The sequence below is a fragment of the Notechis scutatus genome, chromosome 11 (genome assembly GCF_049901735.1).
Source record: "Notechis scutatus isolate UNSWTSFEM ecotype Mainland chromosome 11, rNotScu1.2, whole genome shotgun sequence".
Lineage (NCBI taxonomy): Eukaryota > Metazoa > Chordata > Lepidosauria > Squamata > Elapidae > Notechis > Notechis scutatus.
Genome location: NC_142019.1, coordinates 8,017,907 through 8,037,120, shown reverse-complemented (window position 1 = coordinate 8,037,120; position 19,214 = coordinate 8,017,907). Strand labels below are relative to the sequence as shown.

The following is a 19,214-nucleotide window of genomic DNA, read 5'->3' as shown; positions in this document are numbered from 1 at the left end:
TTCTCTTTGGCTAAAACGTTGACACTCTACAGTGTATTTACAAGAACAGTAGTAGAAATGAATCCATCTGTTTGAAACTAAGCCTCAAATAAATTTGTTGTATATTTAGATTCGTAAAACTAAGCCTTGGATATTTTATGGAGACAGGCGCAATCTGGTTAAATAGTATTGGGGACAGAGATACCCACAGCGTAAGTCAGTCTCTGTTCTGGGAGTCTGTTTTATTGCAAGGCTTAGTTTAAAAGTTTTTAATTCAGCAGCTTACCTTTGACATGGTTTAAACCTACTCTGTTTATCTCAGCTTTCTTTCTTTTTTTTTTTAATACTGGGTATTTGGTCTGTTGATACTAAGGATTTGATGTGGTGGGCTAAATCTTAAACTCTCTTTGGTTAACTGGTCTCATGCAAGTAAACAGAGGGAAAAAATGCATTCTATTAGATGACAAACTTTTTTTCTGGGAAAAACCACCCTAATCATGTCTTTAATACATTAACTTGTCTTTTAAGCCAACTCCAAATACCCACAGAATTGGTGGTCTCAAGTTCTTTGTAGATGCTCAAGGAGAGGCTATATGCCATGGATGCCTTAATTTGGGTTTTTGCACTGAACAGGGAGTTCAATTCTGTGGCCTAAATAGCTCCTTCCAATTCTGTTGTTTCAATATACTATTTCCTGTCCTTGTTACATCACTTATATACTTCAGCTTCAACCGCAACAATACAAGAGCACACAACAGATACAAACTCAATGTAAACCACTCCAAACTTGATTGCAGAAAGTAGGACTTCAGCAACAGAGTGGTCAATGCCTGGAATGCACTACCTGACTCTGTTGTTACATCCTCTAACCCTCATTCCTTTAACCTCAAACTATCCACTATTGACCTCACCCCATTCCTAAGAGGTCTGTAAGGGGCGTGCATAAGTGCACCATCGTGCCTACTGTCCCTGTCCTATTGTCCCCATTTATTCGTACCTATTTCCTGTATTCTTACCCATGTATTATCTTGTAAGCGATTGACAAATCAAATAAATAAATACATATTAGGATGGGGAACCTATGGGCTTCCAGATGTTGTTGCTTTCAACTCTTACCAGCTCCAGTTAAAATTACTAGTGGTAAAGAAAGTTGGGTCTTCAAACTTGTGTAAGTCTCCATATTTCCAGATGCAGAGGTTCCTCAAGGGATCTCCAAAGTTGGCAACTTTAAGACCTTGTGGACTTCAACTCCCAGAAATTCCCCAACTAGCCATGCTGGGGATTGAAGTCCATAAGTCTTAAAGTTGCTAACTTTGGAGATCCTTATGATAATAGTTTAATTGCTGGGATTCCTACTGCTTAGATCCAACATTCTTGGCCCAAAGCCATCTAGAACTAATGAAACAGCACCTTCTAGTATTTCAAGTTAGCCTTGAGAGTTGCTAGCTTAGTCTTTCTGGATGACCAAATTGAAGACGTCTGAAGCTTAATGAACAAAGGAAGTGATCCAGTGCTGGTATTCAGCAGCTTCTGACCAGTTCTGGAGAACCGGTAGTGGAAATTTTGAGTAGTTAGGAGAATCGGCAAATACCACCTCTGACTGGAGATTTTATGGTATCCTTCCCCTGACACGCTCACAGAACTGGTAGTAAAAAAAAAAAATGAATCCCACCACTGAAGTGATCCATTCTTCTGTACAGATTTGTTATGGGAGGGAATAAGCTTGAATTGGATGCTTTTCTTTAAAAATGTCCCTTTTATTTAATAGGCAGTTGAAAGCACAGTGCAGATAAAGCAGAAAAGAAACAAGAAACGGGAAAGAGATTTACAAGCTGTATAAAACCGAGGGAAAAATGTTGAAGTTAACATTACATTACTGCTGCATACAAAAGTGATCAAAACCATTATTAACGTCAAATCAGTATTCAGTAACCAGCAAAGGTGTAATAAGAATCATGTCAGAATTACAATTGTCCTAAATTTATCAATGGATAAATCAATGGAGACCAAGAGGAGCAAGCGGCCAGTTTTAAGTTTCTGGGTGTTACCCTAAAAGAGGACCTGACCTGGGGGGCTCACATTGAAGCTCTGGTCAAAAGGGCCCAGCAGAGATTAGACTACCTGAGACTTCTCAGAAAACAACAACTGAATGAAAAACTGCTGGTGACCTTTTACCGCTGCACCATAGAGAGCATTTTAACCTACTGCACCTCTGTATGGTTTGCCAATTGCACAGTGGCAGATAGGACAGCGCTTCAGAGGGTTAATGTCATTGCCCAGAAGATCATTGGTTGCCCTCTCTCCTCTTTGGAAGAGCTTTATAGCTCCTGTTGCCTTAAGAAAGTTCAAAACATTCTCAATCCATCTCATCCTGGGAACTCTTTTTTTGAACTATTACCATCTGGCAGACGGTGCAGGATAATAAAAACAAGGACAAATAGGCTGAAAAACAGCTTCTATCCCAGGGCAGGAGCTCTTTTGAATTCTACTGTATTAGTGCAGTGTTGGTGCAGTGTTGGGGGTTTTCAGTTCGATGTGTGGAGTGTGAAGGATGTGTGTTTCATGGTCATGATGTGCACTGAAAATGGTATTTGATTTCATTGTACGAGGTGCAATGACAATAAAGTAAACTAAACTAAACTAAATTTCTATCTCATCTAAAAAGTTCTATCCTTATTAACAGGTCTTTTTTTTTTAACTGATTGGTGCCCAATACTTCTTTCGTGGATTTCTTTTGCTCTTGGCAAAGACAAGCATTGCATTATTACGACTATCCTGTCTCTTGTAAGCTCTTTTATTGTCGTCCTTCCTGCAGAGTTTTGGAAAAACATTTCGAGGATCAGAAGGAGCACTATGAAAGGGAGATAGATGAACTGAACGCTAAAATAAACCATCTGAGTCAAGAAATCACCCATCTACAGAAGCTCTTCAGGGAGGAAAACAACACCAATGAATGTATCCGTCTCCAGGTTGTCAGGCTAACCTCAGAGAATATGGTGAGGTCTGTTATAGAACTTAGAAATCTCTTCTAGAACCAAATGGCTTCCAAATAGGAACAGGTAAGCAGATAGCAAAACCAGGTGTAGCTACAGGTAGTCCTCAAACTTGCAATCACTGCTGGGACCAGAATTTCCATTGCCAAGCATGGTGGTTGTTAAGTAAAGTCGTGTCCCATTTCATGACCTTTTTTGGGTCATAGTTGTTAAGTGAATCACTGCAGCTGTTATCGTTCCAAAGGTGCTTTTTCAAGAGGAGTCAACCGAGCAGTGCAAATGGTTTTTTGAGCCTGCCATTTCTCTGGAAATCCGTTCCTACTCCCAGACCATTCGAAGGATGCTCATGCCAAAGCGCATAGCTAAATATCTGTTAAGATTCTCGGTCATCGTTCACAAGAACCAGTTGCAAATCTCTTTTCTCAATGCTGTCGTAACTTCAAGGAGATGGTCAACCCAAGATTGTAAGTTGAGGACTTACCTGTATTACAAAATTGGCCTGCAGATCTTGCATGCAAGCATGTTGCCTGTTTTTTAAACCATCGGCTCCCAGGTTGCTGGCTTGATTTTGTGAGGTCAATCAATCAAACAGTCAATCAGAAAAGAGATGAAAGGGACCTTGGAGGTCTTCTATACCAGGGGTGTCAAACTCAAGGCCCACGGGATGGTTAGATCTGGCCCATGGCGACGCCCTGGAAATAGTGAAGGACTGGCTCCGTATTCGCTGGCAGAGGGTTGCAGGCAGGGGTAGGATTCAAATTTTTAAACAACTGGTTCTGTGGGCGTGGCTTAGCTGGTGGGCATGGCTTGGTGGTCATGTTATTGCCTGGGCATGGCCAACTCAATATCACTCACATCGAGGCACGCATTTCCTCACGCCCACCACCTAAGCCACACCCACAGAACCGGCTGTTAAAAAATTTGAATCCCACCCTTGGATAAATTGAATGAAATGATAACGGTGTTGCATTGTCCTGCAGGGAGTTTTCCTGAAGTGAGTTGCTGGTGGCAAGTTGGCAGGGGCAAGTTGGCCATGACATGTTGTCTTAGAGCCGTGATGGCAAACCTAGAGCACGTGTGCCAGAAGTGGCACGCGAGAGGTTGCCCGGAAGAGCCCCACTGCGCATGCCTGCCCGCCACCTCATTGTCAGGTATCTGGCACGCATGTGCAGGGGGGCGGGGAGGCACAGGAGGTGCACAAGCATGCACAGAGAAGTGGGGTGTGCGTGGGAGAGGGCTCTGGGACAGTGGTAGCTAACCTTTTGGGGCTCCCGTCGGGTGGGATTCAAATTTTTAAACAACTGATTTTGTGGGCGTGGCTTAGGTGGTGGGCATGGCTTGGTGGTCATGTGACTGGCTGGGCATGGCCAACTCAACATCACTCACATCGAGGCATGCATCTCCTCGCCTGGCCTCTCATGACTGTGGGGATGCTGCAACAGTCGTAAGTGTGAAAAATGGTCATAAGTCACTTTTTTCAGTGCCATTGTAACTTTGAATGGTCACTCCACACAAGCAAAGTACCAACAAAGAAGGGGAAAAAAACCTCCAGAGACGTTCCTGAGACAGGAAGTCTAGTCCTGCCAAGAATGTAATAAGGGTTAACGGAGAGGCAGTTTCTGTAAGCAACACCAGAATGTTTCCTTCCTGCCTTCCTTACAGGATTAGGCCAGTAATTTCTTCTAACAACCGGTTCTCCGAACTGCTTAGAATGTTAACAACCGGTTCTAGCGAATAGGTGCAAACCTGTAGAATCCCACCCCTGGTTGCAGGAGGCTGTCACAGCCGAAAATGGAGCTCGGGAGCCTGGTTTTGCTGGCAGAGCGCTTGGGCCATCAGAGGCGCCCCCAAGACAAGTGATGTCGAGCTGGCCACGCCCATCCTGGCCATGCCACCCCCCTCTCTCTCACACACACACACAACCCAAGGTCAAACACAACACTGATGCGGCCCTCAATAAAATCGAATTTGACCCCCCTGCCCTGTACTATTTCAATAGAAGTTACTCGGTAAAGAAGAGTAACGAGGAACTTCATACTCAATCAAGACCTACTACAACCTTTTGTAAAGTAAACTGTTGAGACTACTGATTGAACCATAGAGTACCGTATCTCTAAAACAGGATTTAGGGTGCATATCAAGATCTTCTTCGCTTCAAAGAAAGTGAATAATAGTTACCGAAGAAAACTATTTTTATTTTGCTGTTGTAGTAGTAGTAATAATAATAATAACAACAACAATCGTAACAATAGAGGAATGACGTAGTTATCCTATTCTTTCCTCCCCTTTTTCCTTTTTTGGTTGAAGATGATGCCTGACCTTAAGCGGCAGGTTTCTGAACTTCAGAAGCAGAAGCTGGACCTTGAGAATCGTCTTCAGGATGAACTTGCCAAGAAAAATGGTAATTTGCACAATGGGGAGAATATATTTTTTGGCCAGGGATGTTCTACTCAGGCGGGCCGAGAATAGGGTGGAGGGTGTGCCTCAGGTTCAGTCACAGTTTCAGTTTCTGGCATGCTCGCTTCCTAGAAGCAGGAATAGGGTCGCGCATGTCATGCCAATCCTTCCCCCTCCCCCCAAGAGCCATTATGGTTGGTGGCAAAGCACCTGGCCTAAAAGAGAGAGTCCTGAGTTCAAGTCCTATTTAGGCATGGAAGCTGGGCAGATGAGTTTGCGTTGGTTACTCTCTTAGCCCAAGAGGTGAAATCGAAAAATCTCTATCTAGCAACCTTCATTGGACCAGATAATAGTCCATAACATTCAGTAAAGAGGGCTTGTTCCTGGAGGGAGAGAGAGAGAGAGAGAGAGAGAGAAGGGGGAGAGAGGGAGGGAAGGAAAGAGGGAGGGAGAGAGGGAGGGAAGGAAGGAAAGAGGGAGGGAGGGAGGGAAGGAAGGAGAAAGAGAGGAGAGAGAGAGGGAGGGAGGAAGAGAAAAGGAGGGAAGGAGAGAGGGAGGGAGGGAGAAAGGGAAGGAAGGAAGGAAAGAGACGGGGGAAGAGAGAGGTTTCTCATTTCACCTATCATTAAAAAAAAAAGAGCTATTATTGGAAGACTTTTTATTCTATATAATCTTCATGTTTTATTAGGCTTTAAAACTCTACCATCCATAAACTGCTGCCTAGTAACAGCCAGTAGTGGATGATAGGCTGCACTTTAGAAAGACTTAATTATTCATGTTCTGTGAAATTGTTTTTTCCGTTTAATGTGAGGTCGTATTATATATGGAGAGTCTTGCTGCATCATTCATATTATGTATCTGGAGGGCCTTTTGGATGAACTTTGTAAATTTCTAAGTTACTTTTTCCTCTTTGTCTCCTTTGTTTTCCTGTATTGTTTCATTATTCTTCCCAGATCCCATTCAGCCTCTCTTTAAATATTCTAGCGTGTAAAGATATGGTTACTGTCACCATATTAAAGGTATTAAATTCTAATGTGAGTTCACAGATTAAAACACTTATCTTTATTGTTGCAGAGAAAATGGAAGACACAAAAGATTGGACACCTCAAAGCCCAGATGAGGAACGCTCACAAAAACAGTAAGCAGACTTCAATGTAAAAAATAAATAACGATAATGTATTATTAATTATAATAATAAATATTAGTGATTGGGCCATGTGACTGTAGATTTATCTGGGCATTGAACTTTAAGCAGTAGTTTTGTAAAATGATTCAACTAACCACAGTTAAAATTATATGTTCTGGCTTCACAAACATTCTGGATTTTAACTAGATTACATGTGGTTGAGTTTGTCTACCTTGGCAGTCTAAAATACGGTTGGCTGCTTTGTGTTCACTTGTGTTGTGCAAGCACAGCCGGATTTCTAAGTAATAGAATAGAATTCTTTTATTGGTCAAGTGTGATTGGACACACAAGGAATTTGTCTTGGTGCAAATGCTCTCAGGGTACATTAAAGAAAAGATAAATTCGTCAGAGTCAAGAATCATAAGGTACAACACTTAATAGTCATAGGGTACAATAAGCAATCAAATCACACTAGGAAACAGTCAATATCAATAGTAAGGATACAAGCGACAGTCATAAGTGGAGGGGATGGGTGATAAGGACTGATGAGAAGATTAACAGTAATAGTAGTGCAGACTTAGTAAATAGTTGGACAGCGTTGAGGGAATTATTTGTTTAGCAGAGTGATGGCGTTCAGGGAAAAACTGTCCTTGTGTCTAGTTGTTCTGGTGTGCAGTGCTCTATAGTGTCATTTTGAGGGAAGGAGTTGAAACAGTTTATGTCCGGGATGTGAGGGGTCTATAAATATTTTCACAGCCCTCTTTTTGACTCGTGCAGTATACAGGTCTTCGATAGAAGGCAGGTTGATAGTAATTGCTTTTTCTGCAGTCCTAATTACTCTCTGGAGTCTGTGTCTGTCCTGTTGGGTTGCAGAACCAAACCAGACAGTTATAAAGGTGCAGATGACAGATTCAATAATTTCTCTGTAGAATGGAAATGAAAAAGAAAATGGAAAGGAAGACCTACAATGATTATGTTGGAAACTTATGAGACATTGCCACATATTTCAGAAAAGGTTTCTATGTTTTGCCACTGACGTTTTCATTTAACAGCTTCTTAGAAAGTGATCTTGTATAATAAGAGTATTGTGAAAGATTTTATTGGCTGATTTCTACCTAAAAAAGGATATTTTTTTCCCTGATCTGGGGATTTAAAAAAAGAAGCTTGAAATGCATGGAAAGTGGAACATAGAACATTTTACATTAAATCCTCGGTTTACAACAATCCATTTAGTAACAATTTAGAATTATAGAGTTCCAGCATCATGTGATCACTGTTTATGACATTCCCACCTGTCTCCCGACAAAGTCAGTGAGAGAACTCAGATTCGCTTAACAACTGTAGTAATTAACATAACAACTATGAAATAAAGCTTGTAAAATTGGGTGTAACCCACTTAACATCCTCGTCTCTTAGCAACGGAGAAGCTGATCCCAATTGTGGCTTTACCTCAAGGAGTACAGCAAAATGTTGTTTTGTGCACAGGGACAAAAAAAGAGAGGCTCAAATATATCTTATTCTTTTTAGAGCTTTGCCGCTTCGAAAGGTCATGTCCACTAAAGGAAAGATGGTAGCCACGTTTCCAGAGTTTCAACGGGACAGTCTGGAGAACCAGTCTGAAAGAGCAAATGGGACTGGAAGCAAAATATGGCAGGATGTGGCGTATCTCACCATGGAAAACACAGTAAGGAAGACCCAGAAGTTCAGAAATGTTTATTATGAACTGCTTAAAAAAATAGGCAAGTCCCACCGTTGTCCCAAAGGTCCTTTTTCCAAAAGGCATCTGGTGTTCTGACCCAGGCTTCGTCAATCGTAATTAATCGTAAAACTTGTTTTAAAAGCAAAACCTATTTTATTGCAACGCTGGGAATTGTTTTCATTCCCTGCCAGAACTAATCTTAAACAGTCCCCCAAGATAAGCACCACACCTTTCAGTTCTGTGGAATGCTGCCAAAAAAAGAAGCATCCAGTTAACTAGAAAAGGAACTAACCGAAGTACCAGAAAAAAACAACCAGAGCTTCGAGGAGGGACTCGGAACCAATCGAACTACTTTGCTTCCTGCAAAGGTTTCATCATCTAGGCCTGACTTTTATCCCTTATGGGAGGGGCAATCGCCTCCCAGCCTTACTCCCGAGTCGCCTCTTTTGTTTCAGCTGCTCTCACCTTCTAGCAGCTCTGCGCACATGCGCACTGGGAACAGGCTCCCCTGGGTCCTCTGCCTTGCTGCTGCCAGACTCTGAAGGCTCCAAAGGCAGCACCCCACTCCCAGATGATCCTGGCCCCGTCCCTGCATCAGATGCAGGACCCTCGTTCGAGTTCTCTCCAGTCTCCCTGACTGGTCCCTGTTCTTCCCCACTGTCCAATTCCGCTGCCGGCTGCACTGGCTGCCGGCGAACCACAACAACTGGACTTTCTTGGGGTTTTTTTTTTCCTTTGAAGTAAACTAAAGAAGCTTCTTGGATGAGAAAGTCCAGTTGCCTTTCAGAAAAAACACCTTTGGGACAACCATGACCTGAATAATTGAGAATCTCCCATAGACAAAGCCCATCATTGTTCTCCTGTATTAGGAAAATTAGACAGGAAAGACAAGTTAGCCTTCAGAAAGTGAGGGAAGCTGAATGTCAAACTTGCAAAGCTTTCCTGTCCCGCTCCAGAGTTGCCATAGGCAGGGGGATGGGAAATTGCGCCTCGCAGCTGCACCGAGGAATTTGCACCTCAGTCAAAACAAAACACATCCTAGCAGGCCGAAGCCAAGGCCATCTCTACGGAGACCCACAACGGCCCGAGGGAGTGACTTCTATGACTCACAAAATTGCTTCGTTGGGGAATGTGACTGGTGACACACCTTGAGGGGAGAGGGAAACAGGGTCAGAGGCACAATGGGAACTGTGTGAAGTCAGAGTTGGCTTCACTTAGTTCATGCTGACATGGTGCTCCTAATAAACAACTGGATTTTTCTTGCTAAATGGATGAGGCTCCTGCTTTTATTGATACCCTGACAACAAGCTTATAAACTTGTTCATTTACATAAGTGTCATAAACAACTTCATTTACATTAACTACTTTCTTTTAAAACGTGGGTTTAATTGACAAAATACTTATTAACTTGAGATGAAGGCTTGCCAAAATTCAGCCTCTACTCTGCTGGTGCTCCAGGTTAGAAAGAAAGCGGCTTTCTAACACTTGCTATTGGTCAGTAGCCAACCCAAATATTGGATATAGGAGACAGTTGAGAGAAATGGCATTCCTGGAAGCGGACAAAGGCCATTTTAACGTGCATTTTTCTTCCTCGACTCCACCAACATCGTAGGATCTGGAAGAAGAGCTGGATAAAAAAGACCGGTTGATAAAGAAACTTCAGGATCAGATCAGAACCCTTAAAAAATCCATTGAGACAGGTAAGAATGTTTATTTATGTATTATTTATTTATTAGAATGTACCAAACAAAAACAAGAACAAGGATAAAAGAATAAAAATACAATGACAGGAAACGATAGGCACATTAGTGCACATGCACACCCCCTTTTTATGCTTAACACTTCATATTTTAAAATTCAATTTTGTGACACTTGGTCGAGGTTTCTTTTTTCTGGAAGTAAATCTATTTCGATACTAAACAGGCCATGAAGAATCCCCGTCTTCTGTGCTGAGGGAATACCTGGGGATGTTGCAGTACAGAAAGGAGGATGAACCAAAAATCGCTCAAAATCTGATCCTTGGTACGTCCGTCACATTTTGCATTTCCGTTAACGTAAATCTAGGCGAAACCCAAGGCGTTAATGTTATTAAAGATTTTGGGCTGTGATCAGTCCTTACATTTTTCCTCTTCTTTCTTGTGGTCTTTTAAAGGCATCTCATATTTGTGTAGTGGGGAGGGGTCTTTTGTCTATGTTTTTTCCTGTAACTTCTCTATAAACTGTTCATTCTTCAAGCTTAAACCTTTGGAAGACTCCAGAATCCTGAATTTCCTTATCCTTCTTTGATCTTCCATTACTGTAAGTCGCATCTAAAAAACAATCAACTTGTTACTGAGACGTTTTTCCTTCCTTCCTTCCTTCCTTCCTTCCTTCCTTCCTTCCTTCCTTCCTTCCTTCCTTCCTTCCTTCCTTCCTTCCTTCCTTTCCTCCCTCCCTCCCTCCTTCCTTCTTTCCTTCCTTCCTCCCTGCCTGACTGCCTGCCTCCACCCTCCCTCCTTTCCTCCCTTCCTTTTTTCCTGCCTGCACCCTCCCTCCCTCCTTTCCTTTCTGCCTACCTGCCTGCCTGCACTCCCCTCCATTCCTCCCTCCCTCCCTGCTACCTGCCTGCCTGCACCCACCCACCCTCCCTCCCTCCCTCCCATTCTTCCCTCCCTCCTTTCCTTCCCGCCTGCCTGTACCCCCTCCCTCCCTCCATTCCTGTCTCCCACCCTTCCTGCTAACTGCCTGCATCCACCCTCCCTTCTTTCCTTCTTTCCTTCCTTTCTGCCTGCCTGCACTCTCCCTCCCCCTCCCTGCCTGCCTGCCTGTACCCTCCCTTTCTTCCTGTCTGCACCCCTCCCTCCCTCCATTTCTGCTACCTGCCTGCTTGCATCCACCCTCCCTCCCTCCCTTCCCTCCTTCCCTTCCCTCCTTCCCTGAACCTCATTCACAAAGCATGGAGACCTTGTAACTTTGAGCCACCTTAATCTAACAGTCAGGAGGCTGGTAGCTCAACAATATTTGGGTAGGCGGGTAGCACAGCTTTTCCAATTCTATCTCAAATAGCCCCCCCTCCCCTAAGAAAAAAAGGATACCCAGAACTATTTTCCTTGCTTCTGGTTGTTTTGTTCCCCTTGTGTATCGCAGAACTCCAGACGATCTCCTTGGAGGCAGCCTTTCCCTGAAAAAAAGCTCTAAACCTCTTTTAGTGCCCATTAAATCCTAAATTTAATTTTTGTATTCCTTGCAGATTTGAAACCCCGTGGAGTAGTTGTTAATATGATTCCTGGCCTGCCAGCTCATATCCTCTTTATGTGCATAAGATATGCGGATTACTTGAACGACGACAGCATGCTGAAGTCCTTTATGAACATGGCCATCAATGGCATAAAACAAGTCATTAAGGTGAGGATCACTTGAGTAGAGCAATCGCTTTGCTTTTCAGAGGCCCTGCGTGGCAATTCCGTGGGAATGTTTACAAAATAGAAACCTCCAACACGCTGGATCTAGTTACTAGTAGGAAGAAAACAAGCTGTGTGCCTGGCTACAGTGACAGCTGGAGTCTCAGATTGTACAGGTTGTCCTCAACATACAATCACAACTGAGCCCAAAATTTCCTTTGTTAAGCGAGACATTTTGTTGCCTGAATTTTGCTTCATTTTACAATCTTTCTTGCAGGGGTGGGATTCAATTTTTTTTTACTGCTGGTTCTGTGGTGGGTGGGTGTGGCAGGGGAAGGTTACTGCAAAACCTCCGTTCCCTCCCAACCCCACTAACCTGCTTTCCAGATCCGTTCTCCTGTGCAGGGCAACAAAAGAAGATCCAGCTGATCAGCTGTGGGTGTGGCTTGGTGGGCGTGGTGTTCTGTGGGCGTGGCTTGGTGAGCGTTGCATGGCTTGGTGGGCGTGGCAGGGGAAGGATACTGCAAAATCCCCATTCCCTCCCCACCCCACTAACCTGCTTTCCAGATCCGTTCTCCTGTGCAGGGCAACAAAAGAAGACCCAGCTGATCAGCTGTGGGCGTGTCTTGGTGGGCGTTGCATGGCTTGGTGGGTGTGGTTTGGTGGGCATGGCAGGGGAAGGCTACTGCAAAAACCCATTCCCTCCTCACCCCACTAACCTGCTTTCCAGCTCTGCTCTCCTGTCCAAGGCAACCAAAGAAGACCTAGCCGATCAGCTGGGACTCGGGAGGCAGAGAATAGATGGGCGCGGGGCCAAACAGAGGTGGTATTTGCCGGTTCTCTGAATTACTCAAAACTTCCGCTACCGGTTCTCCAGAAGTGGTCAGAACCTGCTGAATACCACCTCTGGTTTCTTGCCACAGTTGCTAAGTGAATCACTACCGTTGATTGTTTCCCCAAGCCATGGTTTATATACAGGTAGTCTCGACTTACAATCAGAATTGGGACCAGGATTTCTGTTACTAAGCAAGGCGGTGGTTGTTTTTTAATGTGTGCATATATAATATAAAATTAAAGAAAAGTGTGCTGTTATTTAGGAACACGCCGAAGACTTTGAGATGTTGTCCTTTTGGCTTTCCAATACCTGCCATTTTCTTAACTGCCTGAAGCAGTACAGTGGAGAAGAGGTAAGATTAATTTCATCCTAGGGTTGTCTTTGTGAACAGTTTAATACACCAACCTGGTGTTACCTTCCTGCGTTCATAGCCCTTTTTGTCCTGACCAAGGCTTATTGAGAAACTAACAAACACACGTTAGTCCCAAACCCTTTTTTTTCTTTATTTTATGGCTGTGAATTTTAGTCATTCACAGCCCGTAATGAGTCTCAAACAGTTTGTAAATAGTCCCATGGAAGTTTGCCAAAGTCCTTCGGGATAAGCCTGATAAGTGCGCACCTTTATCTTCCTTGAAATGCTGCCAATGATTAAATTTCCAATTAGTTATACGAGACCAAACGGAGCACAAATTCAACACAGAGCTTCAGCTTTCAAACCGACCAGTATGGACGAAGTTGCTTCCTGCAAAGGTTCCTGTCCCTTTGCTCCTCCTTTATGTCTCCTTTATGAGGGGCAATCACCTCCAAGCCTTATTCCTGAGTCACCCCTTTTGTCTTAGCTGCTCTTGCCTTCTGGCAGGGTTAGGACCCCATCTTCTTAGAGGCTCAGGTGTCACCTCTGATCATACCTTAGATCACCAGTCTTGGCCTTTCATAAGAGAAGCAGAATCCTGTGCCATGATTATTATTATTTTTTGCTTCTAATTGGGATAGGAAGCTGCCAATATAAGTAAGACAAAACAGCTGCTTTCAGGGATGAGAACAATTTAACACCTCTAAATTGTGATCTGGAGAGTTTGCAGTCCTTATGTAAAGAAATTCTGGTTTTGCTTAATTTGTCTTGAAGTGTAAGAAATTTAATTTTAACTTATGGTGATATCTATCCTCTTTTTTCCGCTCTTTTAGCTATGGAATTTCTAGGCATTCGGAAATGCCTTAGAAATAGCCTACTTTAACTCTTGAATTGCACATTTGGTGTTCACCAAAATGCACTTAAATTTAAGAATTCTGAAGAAGAACAAAACAAAAATCTGCCCCTGATATTTTTCAATAAAATAAAATGGAACGGATGACTCTGTAATTTGTTTATATTCTATTTTACTGGAATATAAACAAATTATAGAGTCATCCATTCAATTTTATTTCGTAAAGCTACATTAAAAGCTCTGTATTAGTCTGAAAAATGTATAATTTGTTTGTGATCTTAATTGCCATTTGGTGATAACACTGCAATTGACTTTCCAGGAATTCATGAAGCACAACACACCACAACAAAATAAGAACAATCTGATCCACTTTGATCTGTCCGAATACAGGCAGGTTCTTAGCGATCTGGCCATTCGTATATATCATCAGTTCATCAGTGTAATGGAGACCAGTATTCAGCCAATGATAGGTAAGGAGTTAAATCGGCGTTAGTAATAATAGATTTCATGAAGCCCTTCCTTATTTGAATCCCTACCGGGAAATCGAAAGTTAGAGAGAAGGCGATTCTGAAACACTTAACTCAAATGTTTGTGTGACTACGAACCTCTTGAGTGAATTCTGGTTCCTTCTTTTTAGAATAGAATAGAATTCTTTATTGTAACAGGAGCTCACTCCGTTACACGGCACTAGGGATTCGAACCGCTGAACTGCCAACCTTTCTGATTGACAAGCTCAGCATCTTAGTCACTAAGCCACCGCGTCCCTATGTTATATACTGTATATGGAGACTTAAACATTGATTTTCTACTCCTTGCCCTGGGATTCAGTTCTCTTGGAGATTTTTTTTCTAGGTTAAAGGGCATGAACATTGTGCTATTCTCTGTCAGGCTTAAATGGTGATTATCTGTGGCTGTAACCGTTTAAGCTACTGAATGATTGATGGAATTTGAGAACAAAATGCAATCTCCATGTACTTTCTAACTGTTTGAAGGGAACCGTTATCAGTGAGATAGTGTTGTGGTTCGTGGGCAGCAGGTGTGGACGGCTGAGGTCTCAGAGAGCAAGGATTCAGATGAGGGGCCTGTGTGTGTTGCAGGGATGGGGCCAGGGCTAAAGGAGAGTGGGGTGCTGCCTTTGGAGATGGTGGAGGCTGGCAGCAGTGAGGAAGAGGTCCCTGAGGCGCATGTGCACAGGGCTGCTCAAAGGAAAGAGCAGCTGCAGGAGCATGGGCAACTCAGGAGTAAGGCTGCAAGGTAATGGCCCCTCCCTCAAGAGATAAAAGCCAGCTGAGAAACCAGAGTTCTTTGCAGGAAGCAAAGAAGTTTTTGCACTCAAGCCTTGTGGACGTTCAGAATAGCTTGGTTGGTGTTTGGAGACTCTTTGTGTTTGAAATATTTCTTAGCAACTTTATCTAGAGTTCTTGGCAGCCTTGCACAACCTTGGCAAGGCTTGTTCTTATCAGAGAAAATTAGTTCGAAGCAGCCTTTTAACCGTGAAGAATCATTAAAAGGTTTTGCTGTTACCTCTGTTTCATGTTTGTTTCCTTGGAACAAGGTTTGGGTCAGAACAGAGAGTTGCAATTATGGTTGCAAGGGAGGTTATGCACACGACCAGGGTTTGTACAAGAGGCTGCCAAGAGTACAACTCCTGTTTTCTGATCTGTCATAATGCAGGCAGTTCTGGAACTACGACTGTAATGAGTCTGCCCATTGCAGTCATAGGACATGACAGCGGTCATAGCACCGGCCTGATTTTACAAGCTTTTTTGGTGTCGGTTGTTAAGCCAATGCAGCAGTCATAAAACGAATGCCACTGTTATTAGACCAACCGGTTGTTCAGTAAGTTGTGGTTTTGCCAAAACTGTTGTAAAATGCAGTCAGGTGACTGGATCCCAACTGGAATTGGATGATAACTCCCTTTTTGTAGGTATGTAGGTTGTAACTTTGGATGGTCATTAAGTGGCTTATCATAAAGTCAAGGACCGCTTGTAATGATAACCCAAATATTTTAGCAGTCACAGAAAATATTTTTCTGGCATTTCAATTCAGTTTTTCCTGCCAAATTTGGTAGCCCTTCCTTCCTTCCTTCCTTCCTTCCTTCCTTCCTTCCTTCCTTCCTTCCTTCCTTCCTTCCTTCCTTCCTTCCTTCCTTCCTTCCTTCCTTCCTTCCTTCCCCCTTTATTCATTTTCCTTCCTTCCTTCCAGGGGTGGGATTTTACCTGGTCAGACCGGTTCTATGGAACTGGTTGTTATGATTCTGCCCAGTTCAGAGAACTGGCAAATTGTGCCCCTGGCCGGCCCCTCCCCTCCCCTTCCTGCCCACTCACTCCTTACCTGGCATGAGCGCCGTCAAACTTCCCTGCTAAGTTGCTATTTTTCTTTTCTTTTTTTCCCCGACCATCAGTTGTTCTGCTGTGCCGGGAGATTTAGATTAGTTAGAAAGCAGGAAATTGTTGGATTTCTTGCTTTCTAGCTAATCTGAAAGCAGAGCTGAACCTTCCTTAGGACTGAAGCTTCTATTTTTCAGTGCAGACTCAGGTAGCAGATTGCAGAGAGATAGATCTCTAAGTGAATCTGTGATTCTGTGAGCAACTCAATCTGCCTGCCTGCTTTGCCTGATTTTGGGTAAAAGTTGGTTTTTTAAAATAAAAAATTAAATCTTTACATAAATCTTTACAATATTTACATACAAGCCACGCCCAGCCAGTCACGTGACCACCAAGCCACACCCACAAATTAGGCCATGCCCACAGAACCGGTTGTTAAGAAATTTGAATCCCACCCCTGCTTCCTTCCTTCCCTCCCTCCCTTCCTTCCTTTTTTCTTAATTTCAGTTCACCGCCTTATGTGATTGACTGGGCTGCGTGACTGGCCCAAAGTCACCCAGTGAACCTCCGTGGTTGAAGAAGTCCTATGCTCTAACCACTGCTCCACTGATGGACAAACCACAGAGGCTCATAGGCTGAGCTGCCCTATAGATCTTGATGGTTGTACCGAGACAAAAATCAACAACAAATTCTGATAGGGACCTTGTTCTCCAAAACAACTTTCTTATCCAAGAACGAAATCTAGAGCACTTAGAAAATGCATATTTTGGTCATTAACTGAAAGTCACCTCCATGAATTTGAATCCAGCTGTCCCGTTTGAATAATTTATTTACTGATCAAAAGATTGCATACGCTGCTAGGGCAAAGGGAGAAGCTCTCCATTAAAATAAAATAAAAAAACACTGCCTGGCTTTTATCTCCATTTTTAGCATCCATGAATGACAGGATGCTGAAAATCAGTTCCTGACGAAATATCCTACTCTTTTTTGGGGCATAATCACAATAAGGAGGATGAGGACGAGTAGCAGATCTCAAGCCCCATTTCTTTTCCAAAACTAAATGAAATCCTTAATTATTACATTTCTTTCTTTCTTTCTTTCTTTCTTTCTTTCTTTCTTTCTTTCTTTCTTTCTTTCTTTCTTTCTTCTTTCTTTCTTTCTTTCTTTCTTTCTTTCTTTCTTTCTGTCTGCCTTTTTATCTTTCTTTCTTTCTTTCTTTCTTTCTTTCTTTCTTTCTTTCTTTCTTTCTTTCTTTCTGTCTTTCTGTCTGTCTGTCTGTCTTTCTGTCTTTCTGCCTGCCTTTCTTTCTTTCTTTCTTTCTTTCTTTCTTTCTTTCTTTCTTTCTTTCTTTCTTTCTTTCTTCTTTCTTTCTTTCTTTCTTTTTCTTTCTTTCTTTATTTCTGTCTGTCTTTCTGTCTTTCTTTCTTTCTTTCTGTCTGTCTGTCTGTCTGTCTTTCTGTGTCTGCCTGCCTTTCTTTCTTTCTTTCTTTCTGTCTGTCTGTCTGTCTGTCTGTCTTTTTTTTTTCTTTCTGTCTCTCTGCCTACCTGCCTTTCTTTTCTTTTCTTTTCTTTTCTTTCTTTCTTTCTTTCTTTCTTTCTTTCTTTCTTTTCTTTCTTTCTTTCTTTCTTTCTTTCTTTCTTTCTTTCTTTCTTTCTTTCTTTCTTTCTTTCTTTCTTTCTTTCTTTCTTTCTTTCTTGATTGCTTTCTGTTATCTTTCTACAGTACCAGGAATGCTGGAATATGAAAGTCTCCAGGGGATTTCGGGCTTAAAACCAACGGGATTTCGCAAACGTTCTTCTAGCATCGATGACACAGATGCTTACACTATGACCTCCATCTTGCAACAGCTCAGCTATTTTTACACAACCATGTGTCAGAACGGCTTAGACCCGGAGCTTGTAAAGCAGTCCGTGAGGCAGATTTTCTTTCTCATCGGAACAGTTACTCTCAATAGCCTCTTCCTTCGGAAAGACATGTGCTCTTGCAGAAAGGGCATGCAAATAAGGTAAACCTTTTGAAAAATAATAATAACAACCCCCAGACCTCTAGATTCCACACTTCCATTTAAAGGGAGGGAGAGAATTTCAAAAGCAGCCCAACAATTAAAGTGACGAATTTCAATTGGGTTGCATAAGTAAGATGGGTAAGCAACATGCAAAGTTGCGATAGGCATCTTGTACAACAAATGATGCTGATGGTTTACATGAGTTCTCAATCATGGATCATGGTTTATAAATTACATTTGGCTCATTTTTGCCCATCGTACTTAAGCCAGTGTCAAACTAACCACATTAGGACTTAGTGCTAAGTGCGATCCCAGCTAGTATCAGGAGATTAATGAGAGCAACAGGTCACATAGCCAGAATATTGGTTAGGTCACAAATATTTCATTGCATTTGATAAAAACTGAATTATTGCAAGGGAAAATGGCGCTTAGAATCAAAATACATATCATCCGCGAGAAGGGAAATTGCTGTTTTAAATGATGGCAAATTTAAAAGACACATTTTTGAGAGCACCACAAAAGGAATCCATTCCAGAGAATCTCTCTCTATGCTTCAAAAGGTAAATGTTTAAAGCCTCAGTAGGCACCTGCAAAAATAGCATTCCCTAAGGAAATCTGCCTCTTTTGAGCTATCATACCTATAAATTTTGGTATGATAGCTCAACATAGGCTATTGGCTATGCTAATCAGTATTTATGGGATATGACATAAAAGCTCAAATACAAAAAATTTAAGATATCCTAGACCGGTTGTGTGGGCGTGGCTTGGAAGGCATGGCTTGGTGGGCATGGCAGGGGGAGGATACTGTAAAATCCCCATTCCCTCCCCACCCCACTAACCTGCTTTCCAGTTCCGTTCTCCTGTGCAGGGCAACCAAAGAAGACAGCCAATCAGCTGGGACTCAGGAGGCAGAGAATACATGGGGGCGCGGCCAGTCAGAAGTGGCTTTTGCTGGTTCTCTGAACTACTCAAAATTTCCTCTACCAGTTCTCCAGAACTGGTCAGAACCAGCTGAGTACCACCTCTGGTCCCCAACCCTTGGTCTGTGAACCAGCACCGGGCCATGGCATGCCAAAAACCAGGCCATGCAAACAACTGAAGCCCCATCTGTGGGATGCAGGCCCTATGCGAAACCACGTCCCCAACTTCTGGTCCACAGAAGAACCTCTCTCACCCTGGTCCCCAAAAGGTTTGGGGGTGGCGGTGCTGTTTTAAATCTAGAAGGATGTTTTAAAACCCAACGGCCGTTTTCTGCTGCTTCATCGTC

General features: G+C 42.8%; 1 protein-coding gene across 5 annotated transcripts in view; it reads left to right on the top strand.

Annotated features, from left to right (window-relative positions):
* MYO5C (myosin VC) overlaps positions 1-19,214 on the top strand; it is a 54,476-nt gene that overhangs the window by 30,432 nt on the left and 4,830 nt on the right. For 4 of the 5 annotated variants that reach the window (XM_026684117.2, XM_026684116.2, XM_087972884.1 and 1 more), the window contains exons 29-38: positions 2,795-2,975; positions 5,280-5,373; positions 6,444-6,507; positions 8,023-8,179; positions 9,807-9,894; positions 10,118-10,216; positions 11,424-11,578; positions 12,672-12,761; positions 13,934-14,084; positions 17,665-17,947. In XM_026684117.2, the coding sequence (XP_026539902.2) occupies positions 2,795-2,975; positions 5,280-5,373; positions 6,444-6,507; positions 8,023-8,179; positions 9,807-9,894; positions 10,118-10,216; positions 11,424-11,578; positions 12,672-12,761; positions 13,934-14,084; positions 17,665-17,947 (1,362 nt within the window). The remainder of the gene's footprint in view (positions 1-2,794; positions 2,976-5,279; positions 5,374-6,443; positions 6,508-8,022; positions 8,180-9,806; positions 9,895-10,117; positions 10,217-11,423; positions 11,579-12,671; positions 12,762-13,933; positions 14,085-17,664; positions 17,948-19,214) is intronic. The other variant, XR_015750814.1, reaches the window with a different exon arrangement.